Source organism: Chenopodium album, chromosome 18 (assembly GCF_948465745.1).
Source record: "Chenopodium album chromosome 18, dcCheAlbu1.1, whole genome shotgun sequence".
Taxonomy (NCBI): domain Eukaryota; kingdom Viridiplantae; phylum Streptophyta; class Magnoliopsida; order Caryophyllales; family Amaranthaceae; genus Chenopodium; species Chenopodium album.
In genome coordinates, this window is record NC_137851.1 from 28,873,668 (window position 1) to 28,890,095 (window position 16,428).

General features: G+C 35.2%; 1 protein-coding gene across 1 annotated transcript; it reads right to left on the minus strand.

The window, feature by feature from the left end:
• Positions 1-507: 507 nt before the first annotated feature.
• LOC145592351 (adoMet-dependent rRNA methyltransferase spb1-like) lies at positions 508-8,693 on the minus strand. Its single transcript, XM_081648798.1, has 11 exons — positions 8,094-8,693; positions 7,176-7,223; positions 6,774-6,929; positions 6,623-6,666; positions 6,140-6,299; positions 5,998-6,059; positions 5,321-5,558; positions 3,450-3,539; positions 2,820-2,959; positions 2,048-2,168; positions 508-1,750 (listed from the first exon to the last, which is right to left on the minus strand). Exons 1-11 carry the CDS (start codon positions 8,565-8,567, stop codon positions 722-724), a joined length of 2,562 nt encoding a protein of 853 aa, XP_081504924.1. The 5' UTR covers positions 8,568-8,693; the 3' UTR covers positions 508-721.
• Positions 8,694-16,428: the final 7,735 nt, after the last annotated feature.

Here is a 16,428-nt window from a genome sequence, read left to right on the forward strand (position 1 = left end):
ATATATTTGTTTGGGTTTGTTTCCCCAAAGCCTTCAAACTATGGCAAAATTGATCTCTATTAATATTATTATCCGCAGATGGTATCAAAATAAAAAAAAAATTCAAAAAAAAAAAAATATCCTTGCCAACAATACTTGTTAGACATTTATAGCTCATATCTCACAACTCTAACCCTATGTTTGGAACACCTAGTTTCCCTTTCTTTGCCTATTACCGGTTTACCACCATACCACAACTTCAAAAAAAAAACTCATCACCATCACACCATCACTATCTTCCTCTCGCTTAAATTTTCTTTCATTTTGTTTAGTTTGACTTTTATTACCCTAAACCCCTAATAATATGTTTCCCTCAATCCTAAACCCCTAATAATATGTTTCCCTCAATCCAATTATACCGTCCTCGTGTGAGGTGTGAGCAACAATAAGATAAAACGTTTTAACTTTGAAGAAAGACAAAATGAAAGTTGCAATTTATTTAAACCTATTCAAAACATATATGGGAAATATGGGGAAAAAAATGTAAAAAACATAAACATTTTTGTTTAAGCGGCATGATATTCATGTGACAAACTGGAACAACTCATAAACACTAAATACTTCGTATATCACTTGTGCACTCAACGTCTTAATACAAAAGAAATTACTTTCTAGGAGGGAGTTCAAAACTAGGTCAAAATTGTCAAAACCTTAGAAGCAATGTTCCACAACCCCATATAGCTCACATTTTACCCTTACCGCCACTCCTACTCGAGCCTTTCATAGAGCCCTTGCCCTTGCCCGAACCTTTCACGGAGCCCTTGCCTGCTCCCTTGCCCTTGCCTGAACCTTTCTTACGTTGCTTGTTCATTCCCTGCTGTCTTGCATCGCTCTTCATCCTCCTATCCACAAGAAGTTTTCCTTTCCCTGCCCTAACCTGGACCCCCTTTTTAGCGACAACTAATTCCTTCTTAGGCTTTCTGGGTGTCGCTGCTTTCTTGTAGAGTTGATTAATCATCCGTGACTTTGAACGATCAGGAAGATCATTCTGGTCGGCGATAGTGTTAGCCTTCTTTCGCACCTTCTCCATGGTCCTCATTGCAGCCCTCTTTTTTCTAGCTTTGGCTTCTGCAACCTTCTTAGCAGGACGTGCATTGATCTCTTTGAATCGGGCCTTTTCAGTATCTATCTCCTCCTTGGTGACAGGTTTCAATGGTTGGTTATGCCTCTTTTCATCTTCAGCAAACCAGCTAGGCAAGCCTTGATCATCAAATGTACGTTTGTTGTAACCATCATCCAAAATCTCGTCTCTTTTTCTCTTCCTAAGCATCTTCTTTGCAGCAGCCAACACCTCACACTTTGTGTCAGTATCATAGTCCTCAGATTCATCATCTGAGCTACTGCTTGAATCAGTAACAGGAGCCGGAACAACCTCTAAATCATCTTGTATCTTTGCAGCCCTATTTTTTGGTGCTTCTGAGCCCAAAGAATGAGGCTTTGACCCATCTTTAGCTTTGTTTCTGAGGGCAATTTTCTTCTTTTGTACAGCTATCTGCAAGTCATCCTCATCACTACTATCCTTGCCTAGATCTCCCCCCTCTACTGCTTCAGTGAATATGTCTTGACTATACCACCTGTTTTTGACTTCCTCTTGGGTTAGTTCTCTATCTTCATCAATAGGAACCACAAGAGGATTCGCTTCCTTATCAACCTGACCATTGTCAGAATCGTCATCTGGCTGATCTACGTCATTATTATCATCATCACTACCCTGCACAAACAATTGTACAGACATCTTAGGTCAATCAAGTATTAAATGAACTCACACAGGCCAAGCAGCAAAATTTCGGTATCAACTGCAAAAAGGAACATCGCAGAAAGCACCCATCGTTCACCACCCAAAAAAATTAAATTATTTTGCCAAAAAATGAACCAAAGATTTGCAGAAAAGGAACATCAGAAGATAGTTTCAACAGTCACAGCATTTCAAGGAAGCTATAACAAACTACATTGACGATAAAAACAAGCAGAAAGCCTGTCAGTTCCAATTCCGATAGAAGATCCTTACCACAGTGAGCATGTCAGAGTATGCTTCCTTTGCACGATTCCTCTGCTTTGTGCTTCCATCATTTTTGGCCAAGAAACGTTCATAGGCTTCATCAAGAACCTTATCTAGTTGTTCATCATACCTGGGACAATCATAGGAGCACAACTTAGTGAGGTAGTACAAGATTGCATACTCCCTCCGTTTTTTTTTTTCTTTTTTTTTTTTATTTATTTATTTATTTTTTTTTTATTTTATTTTAAAAGTTACACTTTCCTTTTGCGGCCTCTTTTTTTTAAAAAAAAAAGGTCACATTACATTTCCTGTTACGGCAAACTACATTTTAATATTATATCTCTCTCCTCTCATAGTCCCCAGACATACCCACAACTACTTTTTAAGTAATTTTTCTCCTCACACTAATAATTTTATGAATTTTTAATACCCAATTACCTTAAGTATTATTATATTAAAAGCAATTAAATTGCCCAAAATTATGTGCCGGTCAAAGTGTAACACTTACAAAAACAGAGAAAATAACAAAATCATTACATGGGACACTATGTTACTCAGACTCTTCATTTTACCTCAAGTACCCGTGTCGGACCCTGGACACTCGGACATGGTATGACACTTGGACACTTCATTTTAGTTCAAAATCATAGAATTTTTTCACAAAATAGCCGAGTCGGACACTTGGACTCGTAATCGTGTCGGACATGGGTACCCGAGTCCGAGTAACATAGCATGGGAGCACCAAAAGCCATTCAGAAATAAACGGAAAACAAGGACCAACCTTGAACGCTCCTCATCAGAATCCAAGTCACTAGATTCACTATCCTCATCAGCTTCATTGTCTGCATCATCATCACTACCAGCCAATTCATCACCTTCAACATCTACTGTGGTATCAATAGTTGCTAAGTCGTCCTTACCCTGAATGAAAGCAAAAGCAAATTAAAACATAGGTAATAAAGGAGCATACATCTCAAGGTGCAGTACAGCTATCTCAGAATTAAAGAATTAGTTTCCCATGACCACAATGTTAGCAACTTCAATCAATTCAACTAAAAACTGCTCCAACTTTAAAAGCAACAACCAGCAAAAAGAATTGAAAAAACAAGTCCAAGATCTGAATTAACAACTTCAATCTTAAAAAAATTGATTCTTCATTAAGTCCCTTCAATAAACCTCCCCTCTTCAGTAAAGCGTCAATGAGATTAGAGCAACAGGCAGCAAAGAGAGTTGAAAAAACAAGTCCAAAGCTCAAAGAAATAGATTCTTCATCAAGCCCCTTCAATAAATCCCCCCCCCCCCTTCTTCCGCAAGCCAGCTTCCCGAGAAATTGAAAAGAATAAGAAACAAGTATCCAAACTACATTTTGGAATCCACAATTCAAGTAAAATAGCAGCTTATAATGACTAACCTTGATAGAAGCAAGAGAAAACAATTCATTGTCAACATAACCATCTTGTAGAGCATCTATTTGCATTCCTGTTGCTTTTCGTGCTTTATCCTGATCCAACAAACCACATCATCAGAGAAAATCTTATTACATAATACATTAACTTAAAATCCATCAGCCATATGAATCCTATAGTAGAAAATTCACAAAGCATCATAAAATACACAAACATAATTTCAGGATATGTAGAGACTGATTATCAAAATGTACATTTAATAAAAGCTAAATGTGATTGGAGATACTGAGATGTTTTTTTTTTTTAAATTGAATAAGTATATCATATAGGGGATAGTTGAGTGATATTTGTTAAATGTAAGAAAGTCAATGTAACCCCCTCCCCCCCCCCCCCCCCCCCCCTGTTTAAAAAAAAAAAGCGAATCAAATTTGTTTGAGAGAATACAACACAGGCACATTTAGTTGTAATGCACAGATAATGTTTAACAGTTTAAAACAATGGATAGACCCAGCATGAACAGCCAGAACGGACCACATCAACAGAACATCATTAGAGATCCTTTTCTTTTATAAGAACCAAGATCGTTAATACAAGGGACCTTTAGAAAATATAAGATCTTTAATAAGGGCATTACATAGAAACAGCCAGCAAGTAAAACCTCTTCCCCGTAAAAATGCAAAGGCTCCATTCTCTTAAAACAAATAGACAGCAATTGGTAACTCCACCCCCTGTTTCATTGTGAGACCTAACTCAAGGTTTCATTGCTAATCCCAATAATAAATCCTCACAAAGTTAAAAGGTCCAACAACAGTCACAACAGTGGACAAAACATTGTTTACGACACCACAGTCTTCATCAATCAAGAGCTACTAATAAAATTATGAGCATAATATCCCCTTTTTTTTATGGATTATAAAGTATATCCATAAGCACAGGTACTACAAGCTCAAGGCTCATATTACCGAACAGTAAAAAATAAAAAATAAAACAAATACCTCAAAGCACAATAAGGCAGAAAAGGCCGAAGAGCCTAGGTACAAATCTAAAGCATAAGGTGTGCCCAAAATTGAAGTGAGGTGCATATTATACAGAAAAAAAATGTTAATGTGCCCCTTGGTGCATTTCAGAGCACTTTTTTACGCCTCTTTGAAATCTTTTGGCCTAACCCGCAAATAAGCACTAAGGCCCATGGTACAACTCAGGTGCACTTTATATACAATGATTGGGGCTCAGTATTTGCCTAGTTTTCTAAACCAACAGCAAAGTATATTACATTGTTTTTACTGCATGTGACGTCTTATATAATCTAAAATATAGAACATTCCCCCTGTCAAAAAGTACTCACCATAAAATAACTTTTGGGGGGAAATTGATGCATTCTGATATAATTCATTAGGAAAATAATGGGAAAGGTTAGTGTTAATTAGTGTGTTAGGTAATGGGTTTGGGTGATTTAAGTGAGTGGGCTATTTTTTTTATAAAGTAAAAATTGAATGTATAATGGTAGTTTGGTAAAGTTATGTGGGTAAAGATGTTAAATATAGAAAGGTTGCAACTAAAAAGAAATGTATCAAAATACAAAAGTTACAACTAAATTAGAATGGAGCAAGCATAAAATTTGACTTCAGCTTTGGGTATAGGTAACAGTGTTAACTATTAAAGATGTAGCAAAGCCATGTTTATTGGATAACCTACAAGCCCATTGCACATAACGATATCAAAAATCTTTCAGTTGAGTATCTTTAATATCTATTTAATGCACAGCCAGAAACATGTAATTATCTTCTGATACCCAGAGGTCTGGATTAGCTAGAAAAGCTACATTATAGAATATGAAATTTACTATCTTTGATTTAAAAAAAAAAAAACATTATACCTTAGCCTGCCTCTTTGCAAGAATTTTCTTTTCACGTTTCTTCTTTCTCTCTACATCATGTGTCAACTGCTCCATTTCATTGAGAACTTTCTCATCCTCGTCCCCATCCCCATCCCCATCTTCATCCTCATCCTCATCCTCCTCTTTATCCACATTCTTGTTCTCTTGATCAATGTTTACGACAGTAGAAGTGGTTTTCCCAATTGGAGAAAGAGCCTTCCGAATATTTATCCTCCATCTTTAGTAAAATTAGAACACATTTAATGAGAGAAGAAAAAGGAAAATTAATGCAAATGATCATTATAATCCAAGACGAAAACGGAACATGCAACCATATTTGTAAAAACCAACAAAGGTTACAAATCATCTGAAAGCTTGAAATTGGGTAGGCCACTAGGCCATATATGTGTTCCTCAAAACAATATTCTGTTAAAGGAGATATTAAGAACCACTATTATGTAATATAAGCCGTGTTCATTCTCTGAACATCAATGTCAGGATAAACCAAGAAATTTATATGCATGTTCTAGTTATATATATATATAACATGGAACTCAATTTTTTTTTCATGGTCACAAAAAAAAAAAAAAGCAAAAAAAAAAAAAAAAAAAAAAAAACTGACACGAGACAACTCAAAATTAAAAAAAAAAATGGGGATAAATAATAAATAAACTTACTTTAAAAGCTGCTTGAAATCTTGCTTCCCCAAAACACGCAGGTCTTCACATAGGGTTATAACCTGTCAAAGATTCAAAACTAATAGAGGTAAGATAATTATAGCAGGACAAATGTGAAAAAATAGATACTACAGAAAATCACCTCCTCAGTCGTCGAAGGATGCTCCTTCAAAGGCAAACTAGAATCATCACCAAAGCTGATGGATGTTACTTTGCCGAGAGTTTCAACAGGATCATCTGATGACCACACAAATTCAGCAGCAGGGAAGACCTTTCTCACTAGGGATACATCATCATCATACCTAAGAGTACCATTTATCAACAATCAAAAACAACCGAACAAACAAGAACACAGCAGCATTTATTGCTAAGCATATCTATTTCCTTCTATAAACAAGTCCCAGTTTTTTGCAGCAGGGAAATACAAACATCATTGTTAGGAAAATTTCAGGGCAGCAGAGATGCACAAAACATACAGATATTCTTACTAGGTAAAAACTGAACATGGAACAACATATTGGCTTACACAGTATAGATAACTTAGACATGCAGGCAAAAGGTAATCAGATATCAGGAAATATATCGGTCTTTATTAAAGAATAAAGAAGTAAAGCGTAAAACTCACCCCTCACGATTTCTCTTTTGCTTTGGTTCGAATATATCATACGCCTGTATTGAATTCAGGTCAAAATAATAAAGATTTAGGACAATTACTTCCAATAACATGCAAGGAATAACTAAAGGATATGTCCTTTCCAATGTCTGGTTCAAAATACCTTTGATGGTTCAATAGCTCCCTGAAATAAATGCTTGATATCTAGAAGGCGAGGGTCAATTTTTGCAGGAGCCTTGTACTTAAGACCAATAACATAAATTTCTGCAGATGTCGAACGACTGGCAACAGGTTTAGTTACCTCCACCTTTTCAAATAACTGCAAAACAATGATTCATTAAGAGAGGTTGGCTTAATGAAAAGAAGGTAAATCACGATACAAGTAATCAGATAGGAGATGGCAAAATAGCTTTAGTATCCCAAATTAAAGCACAAAAAGTTCTAAGAACTGCAAAGCATATTGTTTTGGCTACAAAATATAGGTCATTATGAAATTTAGAATCGGAAACTCTGGCTCTGCCCTAAGAAACATGTTTAACAGCACATTAGAAAGAAGGTGCAGTACCTGCCTAAGACAGTAGTGCACGGCATTGTAATCCTGTGACCTGAAAACCTGAGACAATAAAGACATATGGTTAATGAGATAATTTGTCCAAAAAACCAGCTCAACTCTTGAAGTAATTATAACCGAAGAACAAACAAATGAAACTTTGATAACAGTCCATTACACATTAAGATCAACTATCAATGTTTATAAAATGCAGGGACATAAAATTTTCACACAGATTGTTAAGATCCTTGGTTCTTGGAAATCAGCAAATATTATGTCTCTAGATTGGCGATTGCGATTTCAGGAGAGCATAAGACATTAAGGAACATATAGATTCCCCCAATTTTACAGTTGACTACTAACTAAGGCTTCAAACAAATAACCAACTGAAGCAGCTATTGGAGGACTTCCACAAACAATGTAGAAACACAATAAATTGAGCTATTCAGAAAGGTCATTCCTTTTAAGTTTTAAAATCCGTTATTCAACTAGGCACTAATTTACAATGGGTTCCTCAGAAAATTCAATCAAAAGTCACAAGACAACAATTATGTTTTTATTGATAAACAAATACTTCTTCCGTTTTTTTCTTTTTTTTAATACTTGCAACACATCATTTAGGCACTTTATTTGGACAAGTGATTAGAAAAGAGGTAAACGAGCAAATTAAGCTATAAAATTCAAACCATAACAACTTTTTATCGGTAGTAAAATTATATCAATCAAAACTTAACAAAAATTATGTTTTCTAAGCACACACTTCCTCCATTTTTATTATACTTGCAACTGGATAAGTAATTAGACAAGATAAACGAACAAATAAAGCTATAAAATTCAAACCATAACAACTTAACACACTCTCTTCAAATTTTTTAACCCGAAAATGATTTGGGGTCGGCTAACATGAATACGGGAATTACAAAAGAAGCAAACCTTAGTAACAAAAGTACCCTTTGGAGCCAAGAACTCAGTAGCAAGCTTAACCGAATCAATAACCAAAGCATTCTGACTAGTAGCTTCCTGAGCCCAAGCACCACCAACATTAGGGGAACCATCATGAAGCACAAGATCAAACGCCTTAAACCCATTTTCAGCAAGCAGTTTCTTGATAGTCGAGCGACACTTGGGTTTGGTTATGTCTTCTTCAACGGAGATACAACCACGAATGGGGCGAATCGGAAAGAGGTCAATGCCGACAACGAGGGAACCAACAGGGACACGATTGACGGCGACTTGCATCCAACCACCTGGTGCGGCGCAAAGGTCGAGGACTGAGCGAGAAGCATGAAGAAGAGAGTACTTAGCGTCGAGTTGGATTAGCTTGAAGGCTGCTCGTGATCTGTAACCTTGTTCTTTGGCTAAGTGGTAGAATTTGTCTAATCTATGCTTTCCTTTTACTTTCCCCATTGTAGCAGAGAGTCAAGGAAAAGGCAGTGGGAGGAAGAAGAAGAGAGTGAGAGAGCGAGGATTATTAGGGTTTAAGAGGGGTTCATATCACAATCAGCAAATACATCTTCGTGGAATTACAGTGACTTTCCGTATATACCCCTCGCGCGTGGAATTACAGTTCTGCCCCTTTCTCTCTATTACTCTCTCCTTTGTCAAGTTCTCATTAGCCTTTTTTTTTTTTAGAAGTAGTTTTCATTAACCTTCTTCTCCTCTTTTTCCACTGGTATCTGTCAGATAAACAAAATTTTATTAATCTGGTGACATTTATGTAGATATTGAAAAAGTGTGGTCATTTATTCAGTATTTTTGATGAACTGTCAATTATTGTTTGCAACTTGCATTTACTGTTTGGTGAGGAAATTACACATGTACCCCTCAACTAGTACATAGAAAGACGTAAGTATCCCTCCACTGGTACTTGAAAAGACGATTATACCCCCAGATAAACAAATTTATCTGGAGAATTAACTGGACACAGCTCCTTTTCCACTACTCCACACTCTAATTCCCGCTTTTTTCAATGTCGCCTTCAAGGTTCTCTTCTTCTTGATTATTTCTAATTTTCTCTTATATTTTGTATTTTATTTTTGGATAATTGTTAATTAAAATGACAGTATATAAGCCCATTGTGATGGATGAAATTGTAAATTTGTTCATGATCTTGTGATTTCTTTTAAGATTTTCTCCCTCCTAAAAACCACATATTATTCCGACTGTGCTCCGAAACTCGAGTCTTGGGATCCGTAAAGGTTTATCAGCCAATTAAGTATATGTACGATCAATTCAAATTAGGTAACCTGGGTATTATTCGGGGATAACCGCTCCAATGCTAAAGTCAGCAATTTGATAAGAAGAATAAGAGTAGAGTTAAGAAAGTGTTCAATTTTGAACACTTTCTTAAGAGGGGGATATCACGAGAAATGTTCGTCCACTACCCGGGAGCAACAATACCAGGTAGTTTTCAATTTTTTTTTTTTTTTTTGAATAATAGTATTATACTCAGGGAGCAACCTCTAAAAATTTTGATTAGTTTTCTTTGCTATAAAAATAGATAAATAAAGTACAATGTAGACAAATGTGTACAACTTCCAAAGCAGCTCAGCGGGAGAAGACCATCAGTTTGAAACTGAGGTCGCAGGTTTGACTCTGCATAACATCATTTTCATTTTTCTTTTTGCTTTTTGTGCTTTTACTTTGTTTTTTCCAGTTATCCAAAAGGTTTTTTTTTGTTTCTCTTTCTTGTTTTTTTTAGGGTTTTTACTATGTTTCTTTGGCTTTTACATACTTATTAATACCCCAACTACCCATTATCCATAATACCTTAACCGTGAAATAAGATTATATTATATTGAAGATTTAATTTTTTTTTTCCAATTAAGATTTATAGAGTTTTAAAATTTGGAGACTTGTCAAGTTCAATTATATTTTATTTTTTTTAATTATTTTGCACTTGTATTACAAATGTGCACACCCAAATTATCAATTGTAATGTATTTTGAATTATGTTATTTGAAACCATTCGTATACGAAATAAATGTTCAAAAACTCCAAACCTATAACAAAAAGCTTCTAGAATCGCCACTGATTATACTGTTTATTATTTGGCTAGTGAGTATAATAGCTACAATATATGTCAATTTCCTACTTTTGCTTTTTTTATTCCATGTCCATAAACAAAGCTTATTATACTAATATTAATAAAAACTGACATTATTCCATGTTAAAAAAACAAAGCTAGTGAGCTCAAATCCATTTCCCTTGAATTTGCAAGCTTTTTTTACATAAATTTGGACATTTGGGGGGGTTGAAGACGATGACACAAATTGATTGTCGGTGGTAGTTATTGTTGATTTAAATGCTATTATTGTTAATTTTTATTCTGTTATTGTTGAATTGTATATAGTTCTTTCATATCCGATTGTCAGTGATAGTTACTGTTGAAAACGATAACACGAATTGATTGTCGATGATAGTTATTGTTAATTTGTATACTGTTATTATTGATTTGTATACTATTATTTTTATTTGTATACTTGTAGGTGTCATTCAAAGTGCGCCTACATTAAGCATGTTGTGGATATGCTTGGCACTCATAGGAAGTGGGAATTGACATACGATTAGGAACAAAACAAAGTAGGGAGCCGCCAACAAGTTTTTAAGGAACTTTAATGTTCACGGATCATTTAAGCCAACCACGATTAAAGGACAACGAAAGACAACAACGATTGACCCGTTGAAGGTTACACACCATTCATAATCCATGAGATTACTAACTCCCTATGGTTCGGAACCACGAAAGGGGGATCGGGGATGATGGTACGAAGTGAGTCATGGAGTCACATTCGCCCGTATTGGCCTCTACTCGATTCTTATTGCGAAAAGTGATTCCTGCGATCTCAAAGGCATGAAAACAAAGATTCAATTTGCTCCAAACAATTATTAGGTTAAATTGGTTGAATATTAATGCAACACATAATTCTAAATATTTGTGATCACTTCAATTAAACAACAAGATTAAAAAGGAACCTAAACCAGTTGTCCAAATTATCTTATTAAGCATGATTTTTAATTACAGATTCCCTTTAAACATGCAATATGGTGATCAATAATAACAATAGAATCAACATCAACATTGGAAGTGATTAAACCATAATATCGTTAGTCAAATCAAATCATAATAATAACCCTAATCATGATACTAGCAACAAGAATTAACCAAAAAAAAAGAGTAATTAATAGAATTAAATACTCACGTTCCGCGTTTCCTTGAATTGATACGACATGAATAAACTGTTACTAACTTCAATAAATCATAAATCAAATTGAATTTAAACTAAATAAAGAGTATAATTGATTTGGTCCAAACCCTCAGTTGGTTCTACCTTTTACGCCTTGGTTTAAGTATGGAATTTCAGGTCAAGTATGGACTTCGCGGAGTGCTTAAGGGGAGTATTGTGAAATAATAGGGAGGCTATATAGTGATTAGGCTAAAGAGAGAGAAGAGAATGATTGTTGGTGCCCCGGAACTGAGGAAATCAACCTCGTATGTATAGAGAAAATATGAGGGGTGAGGTACGGAACCCTAGAATTGAAGCGCCACATAAATAAAACCCTAGAAATTACCGTGTCACGGTGTAAAATAATGTGACGCGGTACATAGTGCCGTGACACGTTACAATTTTCCGCGACGCAGCAATTTTGTCATGACGGGTAAATTCCGATTTTTACGCGTTTTTAAAATGATAACATTTGATCCGCAACTTGGAATAAGGCATATAATATATCGTTAGAAAGCTTATCAAGTCTAATTTCCAACCCAATTAGAATCAAGTCAAAATCTTTTGTATATGTTAAGATATGACTGTTTTAGTGCAAGGGTGTCGGTTTTGGGCCGAGTTTAGTGTTTTGCTCATATCTTCTTCGTTTTGAACCGAAATTGGGCTTATTATATACCGTTGGAAAGCTTATTTCAGGTCCTATACAACCGAATAATATTTGGATAAAAAAATATAGGTTCACGAAATCAGTTTAGCTCCATTTTGTAATGTAGTCACGAAAAGAGGAAAATAAGTTATGGTTTGGGGAAATGGGCTAATAATTAGGTTGGTTTATGAAATGTATTGGATTGAATATGGATTTAAGAACTCCAAAGATTATATACTCAACCCGACCAATAATGACGGTAAAAGGTCGTTCATCATCGGGTTTGGTTTTTGGGAGACATTTTTAGGTGTCTGCAGAAGCCCCCACTTTGACTGAGTTTGTAGAAACGTCAATTTCGAAAACGATAGTCAAAGTAGTCGATTGGAACGGAGAATGATTTAAGATGTTCTGTAATCCTAAATCACTCTGTATATGTCGATACCTGCAGAAAAGCATTAGTTCCACGGATAAAAAAAGTAAGGGTATAGAATGCGTATTTGACACCAGTACATGGCAACAAACACGTTTGGTAGTTTTCTACGTAGACTCCTATGCCTCAAGCAACCTACTGAATGAGGATCAATGAGTATTTGAAGAATGATGACGGTTCGATTATCCCCGAACGTTGGCCATTGATGATTCGCTTTTCCCCGAGCTTGGGCTGTAGATAGTTCGCTTTTTCCCGAACGTGGGCTGTAGATAGTTCACTTTTCCCTGAACGTGGGTTGTAGATAGTTCGCATTTCTCCAAACGTGGGCTGTAGATAGTTCGCTTTTCCCCAAGCGTGGACTGTAAATAATTCGCTTTTCCCCAGACCTAGCTGGGCTGTAGATAGTTTGCTTTTCACCGAACGTGGCCCGTTGATAATTCGCTTTTCCCCGAGCATGGCTGTAGATAGTTCGCTTTTCCCCGAACGTGGGTTGTAGGTAGATAGTTCGCTTTTCCCCGAACGTGGGTTGTAGATAGTTCGCTTTTCCACGAACGTGGGCTGTAGATAGTTTGCTTTTCCACGAACGTGGGCCGTAGATAGTTCGCATTTTATAATACCCTTAATATTATATATATATATATATATATTATAAAGAAAAGTTTGGTTTAGATTTCATTTTCCCTCAAATTTACAAGTAATTTATTTTTTTAACTTAAAGGGTAGATTGTAATACCCTAAATTTTTCTATTTTAAGTTTCGGGACGAAACTTGTTTTAAGGATGGTAGATTGTAATACCTGTGTATTTTATGATTTTACAAATTATAAAATTAGAGTTGTATATTTTAAAATTTTATTTTCTTATCTTATTTGATAAAATTCTAAACTATAATTCTTATGTTGGTCAGAATCTTTATATAATAAAGTATTTATATCCTTTAACCCTACATTATTAAACAAAAAAATAAAATAAAATAACATAAAAAAAATAAAGAGCAGCCGTTCACTGGTTTTATATATCATCTATTTTTCTCGAATTTGGTCTTATATATGTGCGCAAATCAACTTTGTTTGTTGAGTGCTTACCCATTTTTGATGATCTACCCTTGTTCCCTAATCGTCATACACACATTATCATTGTGATATTTGTGATGATCAACTTCTTATTATGATCATTAAATGGTTGTTCTATTCAGCAATTCATTAACTTGAGTTATTCAATTCGAAAGGTAATCACACAAACCTTTTCTTAGCTTGGAGTTGATTGTGTTATAATTCGTATTATTATGTGTAAGTTTATAAAAGTTGTTATTCATATGATCAATTATTGTATATTGTTAAATATGTCGTGATATATGATTTAATTGTTGTATTATTGATTATATTAATTGTGTTAATTTTAGGGTTTTTAATGTTTTACTATAGAGAGTATTGTTTTATTGAGCTTTTAGGGTTACTCATACAAATTATTATATTGGGTTGAGAATTAATTATATTAGGAACTAGTATTATTGCCTGGTAAGAGTTGAGATATTTTATGAATCAAGTACGTTAAGTTATATCATATTATTTGGGAACCTATGCCATTATTGAGATATTATTTACTGGCTTGTGAATGGTTATTTGTTTAAAGTATGAGATCAAAAGGGTGAACATTATTATTTTGTTCTTGATTTGAGGCTCGGCGTTATAAACCTTAGTTCTTGGCATGTTGGTTATGAGATAATGATCATGAGTTAAGAATGAGGTACAATCTTTATTTATATTTTTCTCTGGTCCCCTACAGAGGGATTTAGCCCGTATGTGGTATGATTCAAGGTGTTTTTTGGTTATTGAGAGTATTCAAGTTTTTATACTTGTTGGTTTATTTATTCGAATTACCCATGTCCAAGGCTAGGTATAGAACAAAGAGCATGGCATACTTATTGGTTATGAGTTAATTGAGCGAATGATTGTATTATTATTCGAGGTTGAGTCAGACAAAAGGTTATTTTCCAGAGTAAAATGTGTAATGTAGTTTTGAACTATATTGTTTAATTGATCTAGTAATGTTAATTATTTTATTATTATTTGTATTCTGATATGTGGTGATTACTCAGCTTTTGCTGACGTGTGTGTTGTTTCGTTGTGCTATTTGTGTTTGCGGCCATGTCTTTTTCTTATGGTGGCCCTGTGAAGATCTATTTTGGAATTTGTCCTTAATGGTGAGCAGTTAAGATTTTCTAAGCAGGTTGATCAAGTGATTGTTGCTAAAGGAGCTCAAGTGTTTCGATTAGTATGTTATAACGAGTATGTAGAGTTGTATAAATAGCTCACCTAGCTTATTGGGTTGTATTATTGGGATTTTTGTAAGCCTTAGCACTTGACAGGTTGTCAAGTGTGGCGGTAATACCTCCGATTTATGTGTATGCTTCCGCTATTTTATTTAAATATTGTTTATTGATCCTTTTATTCTTGTTTATTATTAATTAGTAAATCGGGGGTGTTACACATTTCCCCGATTGTGGGTTGTTGTAGGCGTCGTTCGAGGTGCGCCTACGTTAGCATGTTGTGAATATGCTTGGCACTCATAGGAAGTGGAATTGAGATATACGATTAGGAACAAATAAAGTAGGGAGCCGCCAACAAGTTTTAAAGGTATGTGTAAACCGTTCAAGGATTATAAAAGGCAACCACGAATAAGGAGACAACGATAGGCAACAACGATTGACCCGTGAAGGTTACACTCCATTCATAATCCATGAGATTACTAACTTCATATGGTTCGGAACCACGAAAGAAGGATCGGGGATGATGGTACGAAGTGAGTCATGGAGTCACATTCGCCCGTATTGGCCTCTACTCGATTCTTATAGTGAAAAGTATTTCTGCGATCTCAAAGGCATACAAACAAAGATTCAATTCGCTCCAAACTATTATTATGCTAAATTGGTTGAATATTAATGCAACACATAATTCTAAAATATTCTGATCACTTTAATTAAATAACAAGATAAAGAAACCTAAACCGGTTGTCCAAATTATCTTATTAGTCGTGATTTTCAATTACATATTCCCTTTAAACATGCAATATGGTGATCAACAAATATAATAAAACCAACATTAATATTGGAAGCAATTTAACAATAATCCAACAATTAATATATGACAAACATAATAAAAATCGTTAGAAAAATAATAGAAATTAAAGGTACATAATTCCTTACTTTGCTTTTGTTTGCTTGCAACTATAAAATAATAAACGCGTTAGTAACTTCAAGGAAATTAATAAAACAATAGTTGAAATTAAATTAAATTAAGGTTGATTTGGGGCCAAACCCTCAAACAGTTCTACCTTTCATGCCTTGGCTTAAGGACGGAACCTCGGGTAAAGTATGGACTCCTTGGAGTGCTTGGGGGAGGTATTGTGAGAGAATAGGGTAGGCTAGTGTTTAGGCTAGAGTATAGAAGAGAGAATAGAGAATTATTTGATGCCTCGGCTGCAGAAAGGAGGGGGTATTTATAGAAGAAATGACCAGGGGATCACACGAAACCCTAGAAGAGATAAGAGCCGTAGAAAAACCCTAATTGGGCACCGTGACACGGTGTATGTACCGCGACACGACACTTGGCACCGTGTCATGGCATTGTCCACTGTGGCGCGACACAGGGCGCTGTGTCACGATGAACAATTCTGCCCAAAAAACGTCCAGATTCATTCCTAATCTAATTCTTAATAATTAAGGTTCGATAATTTAAAGTGTCGTTTCATAGTTCCAGGTTTATTTAGGTTATTATTAGGAAATGAATTAAAAAGGTTCGGGCCAAAGTATAAATTGGACTATGCATTGACTAAACATTAGGACTGATCCGTTGACTATTTTGTGAGCTGGGTTTAATTGAATATGGATTTTAAGCACTCCCAGGATTAAATACTCGACCCGACTAATAATGGCGGTGAAATGTTGTTTATCATCGGGTTTGGTTTC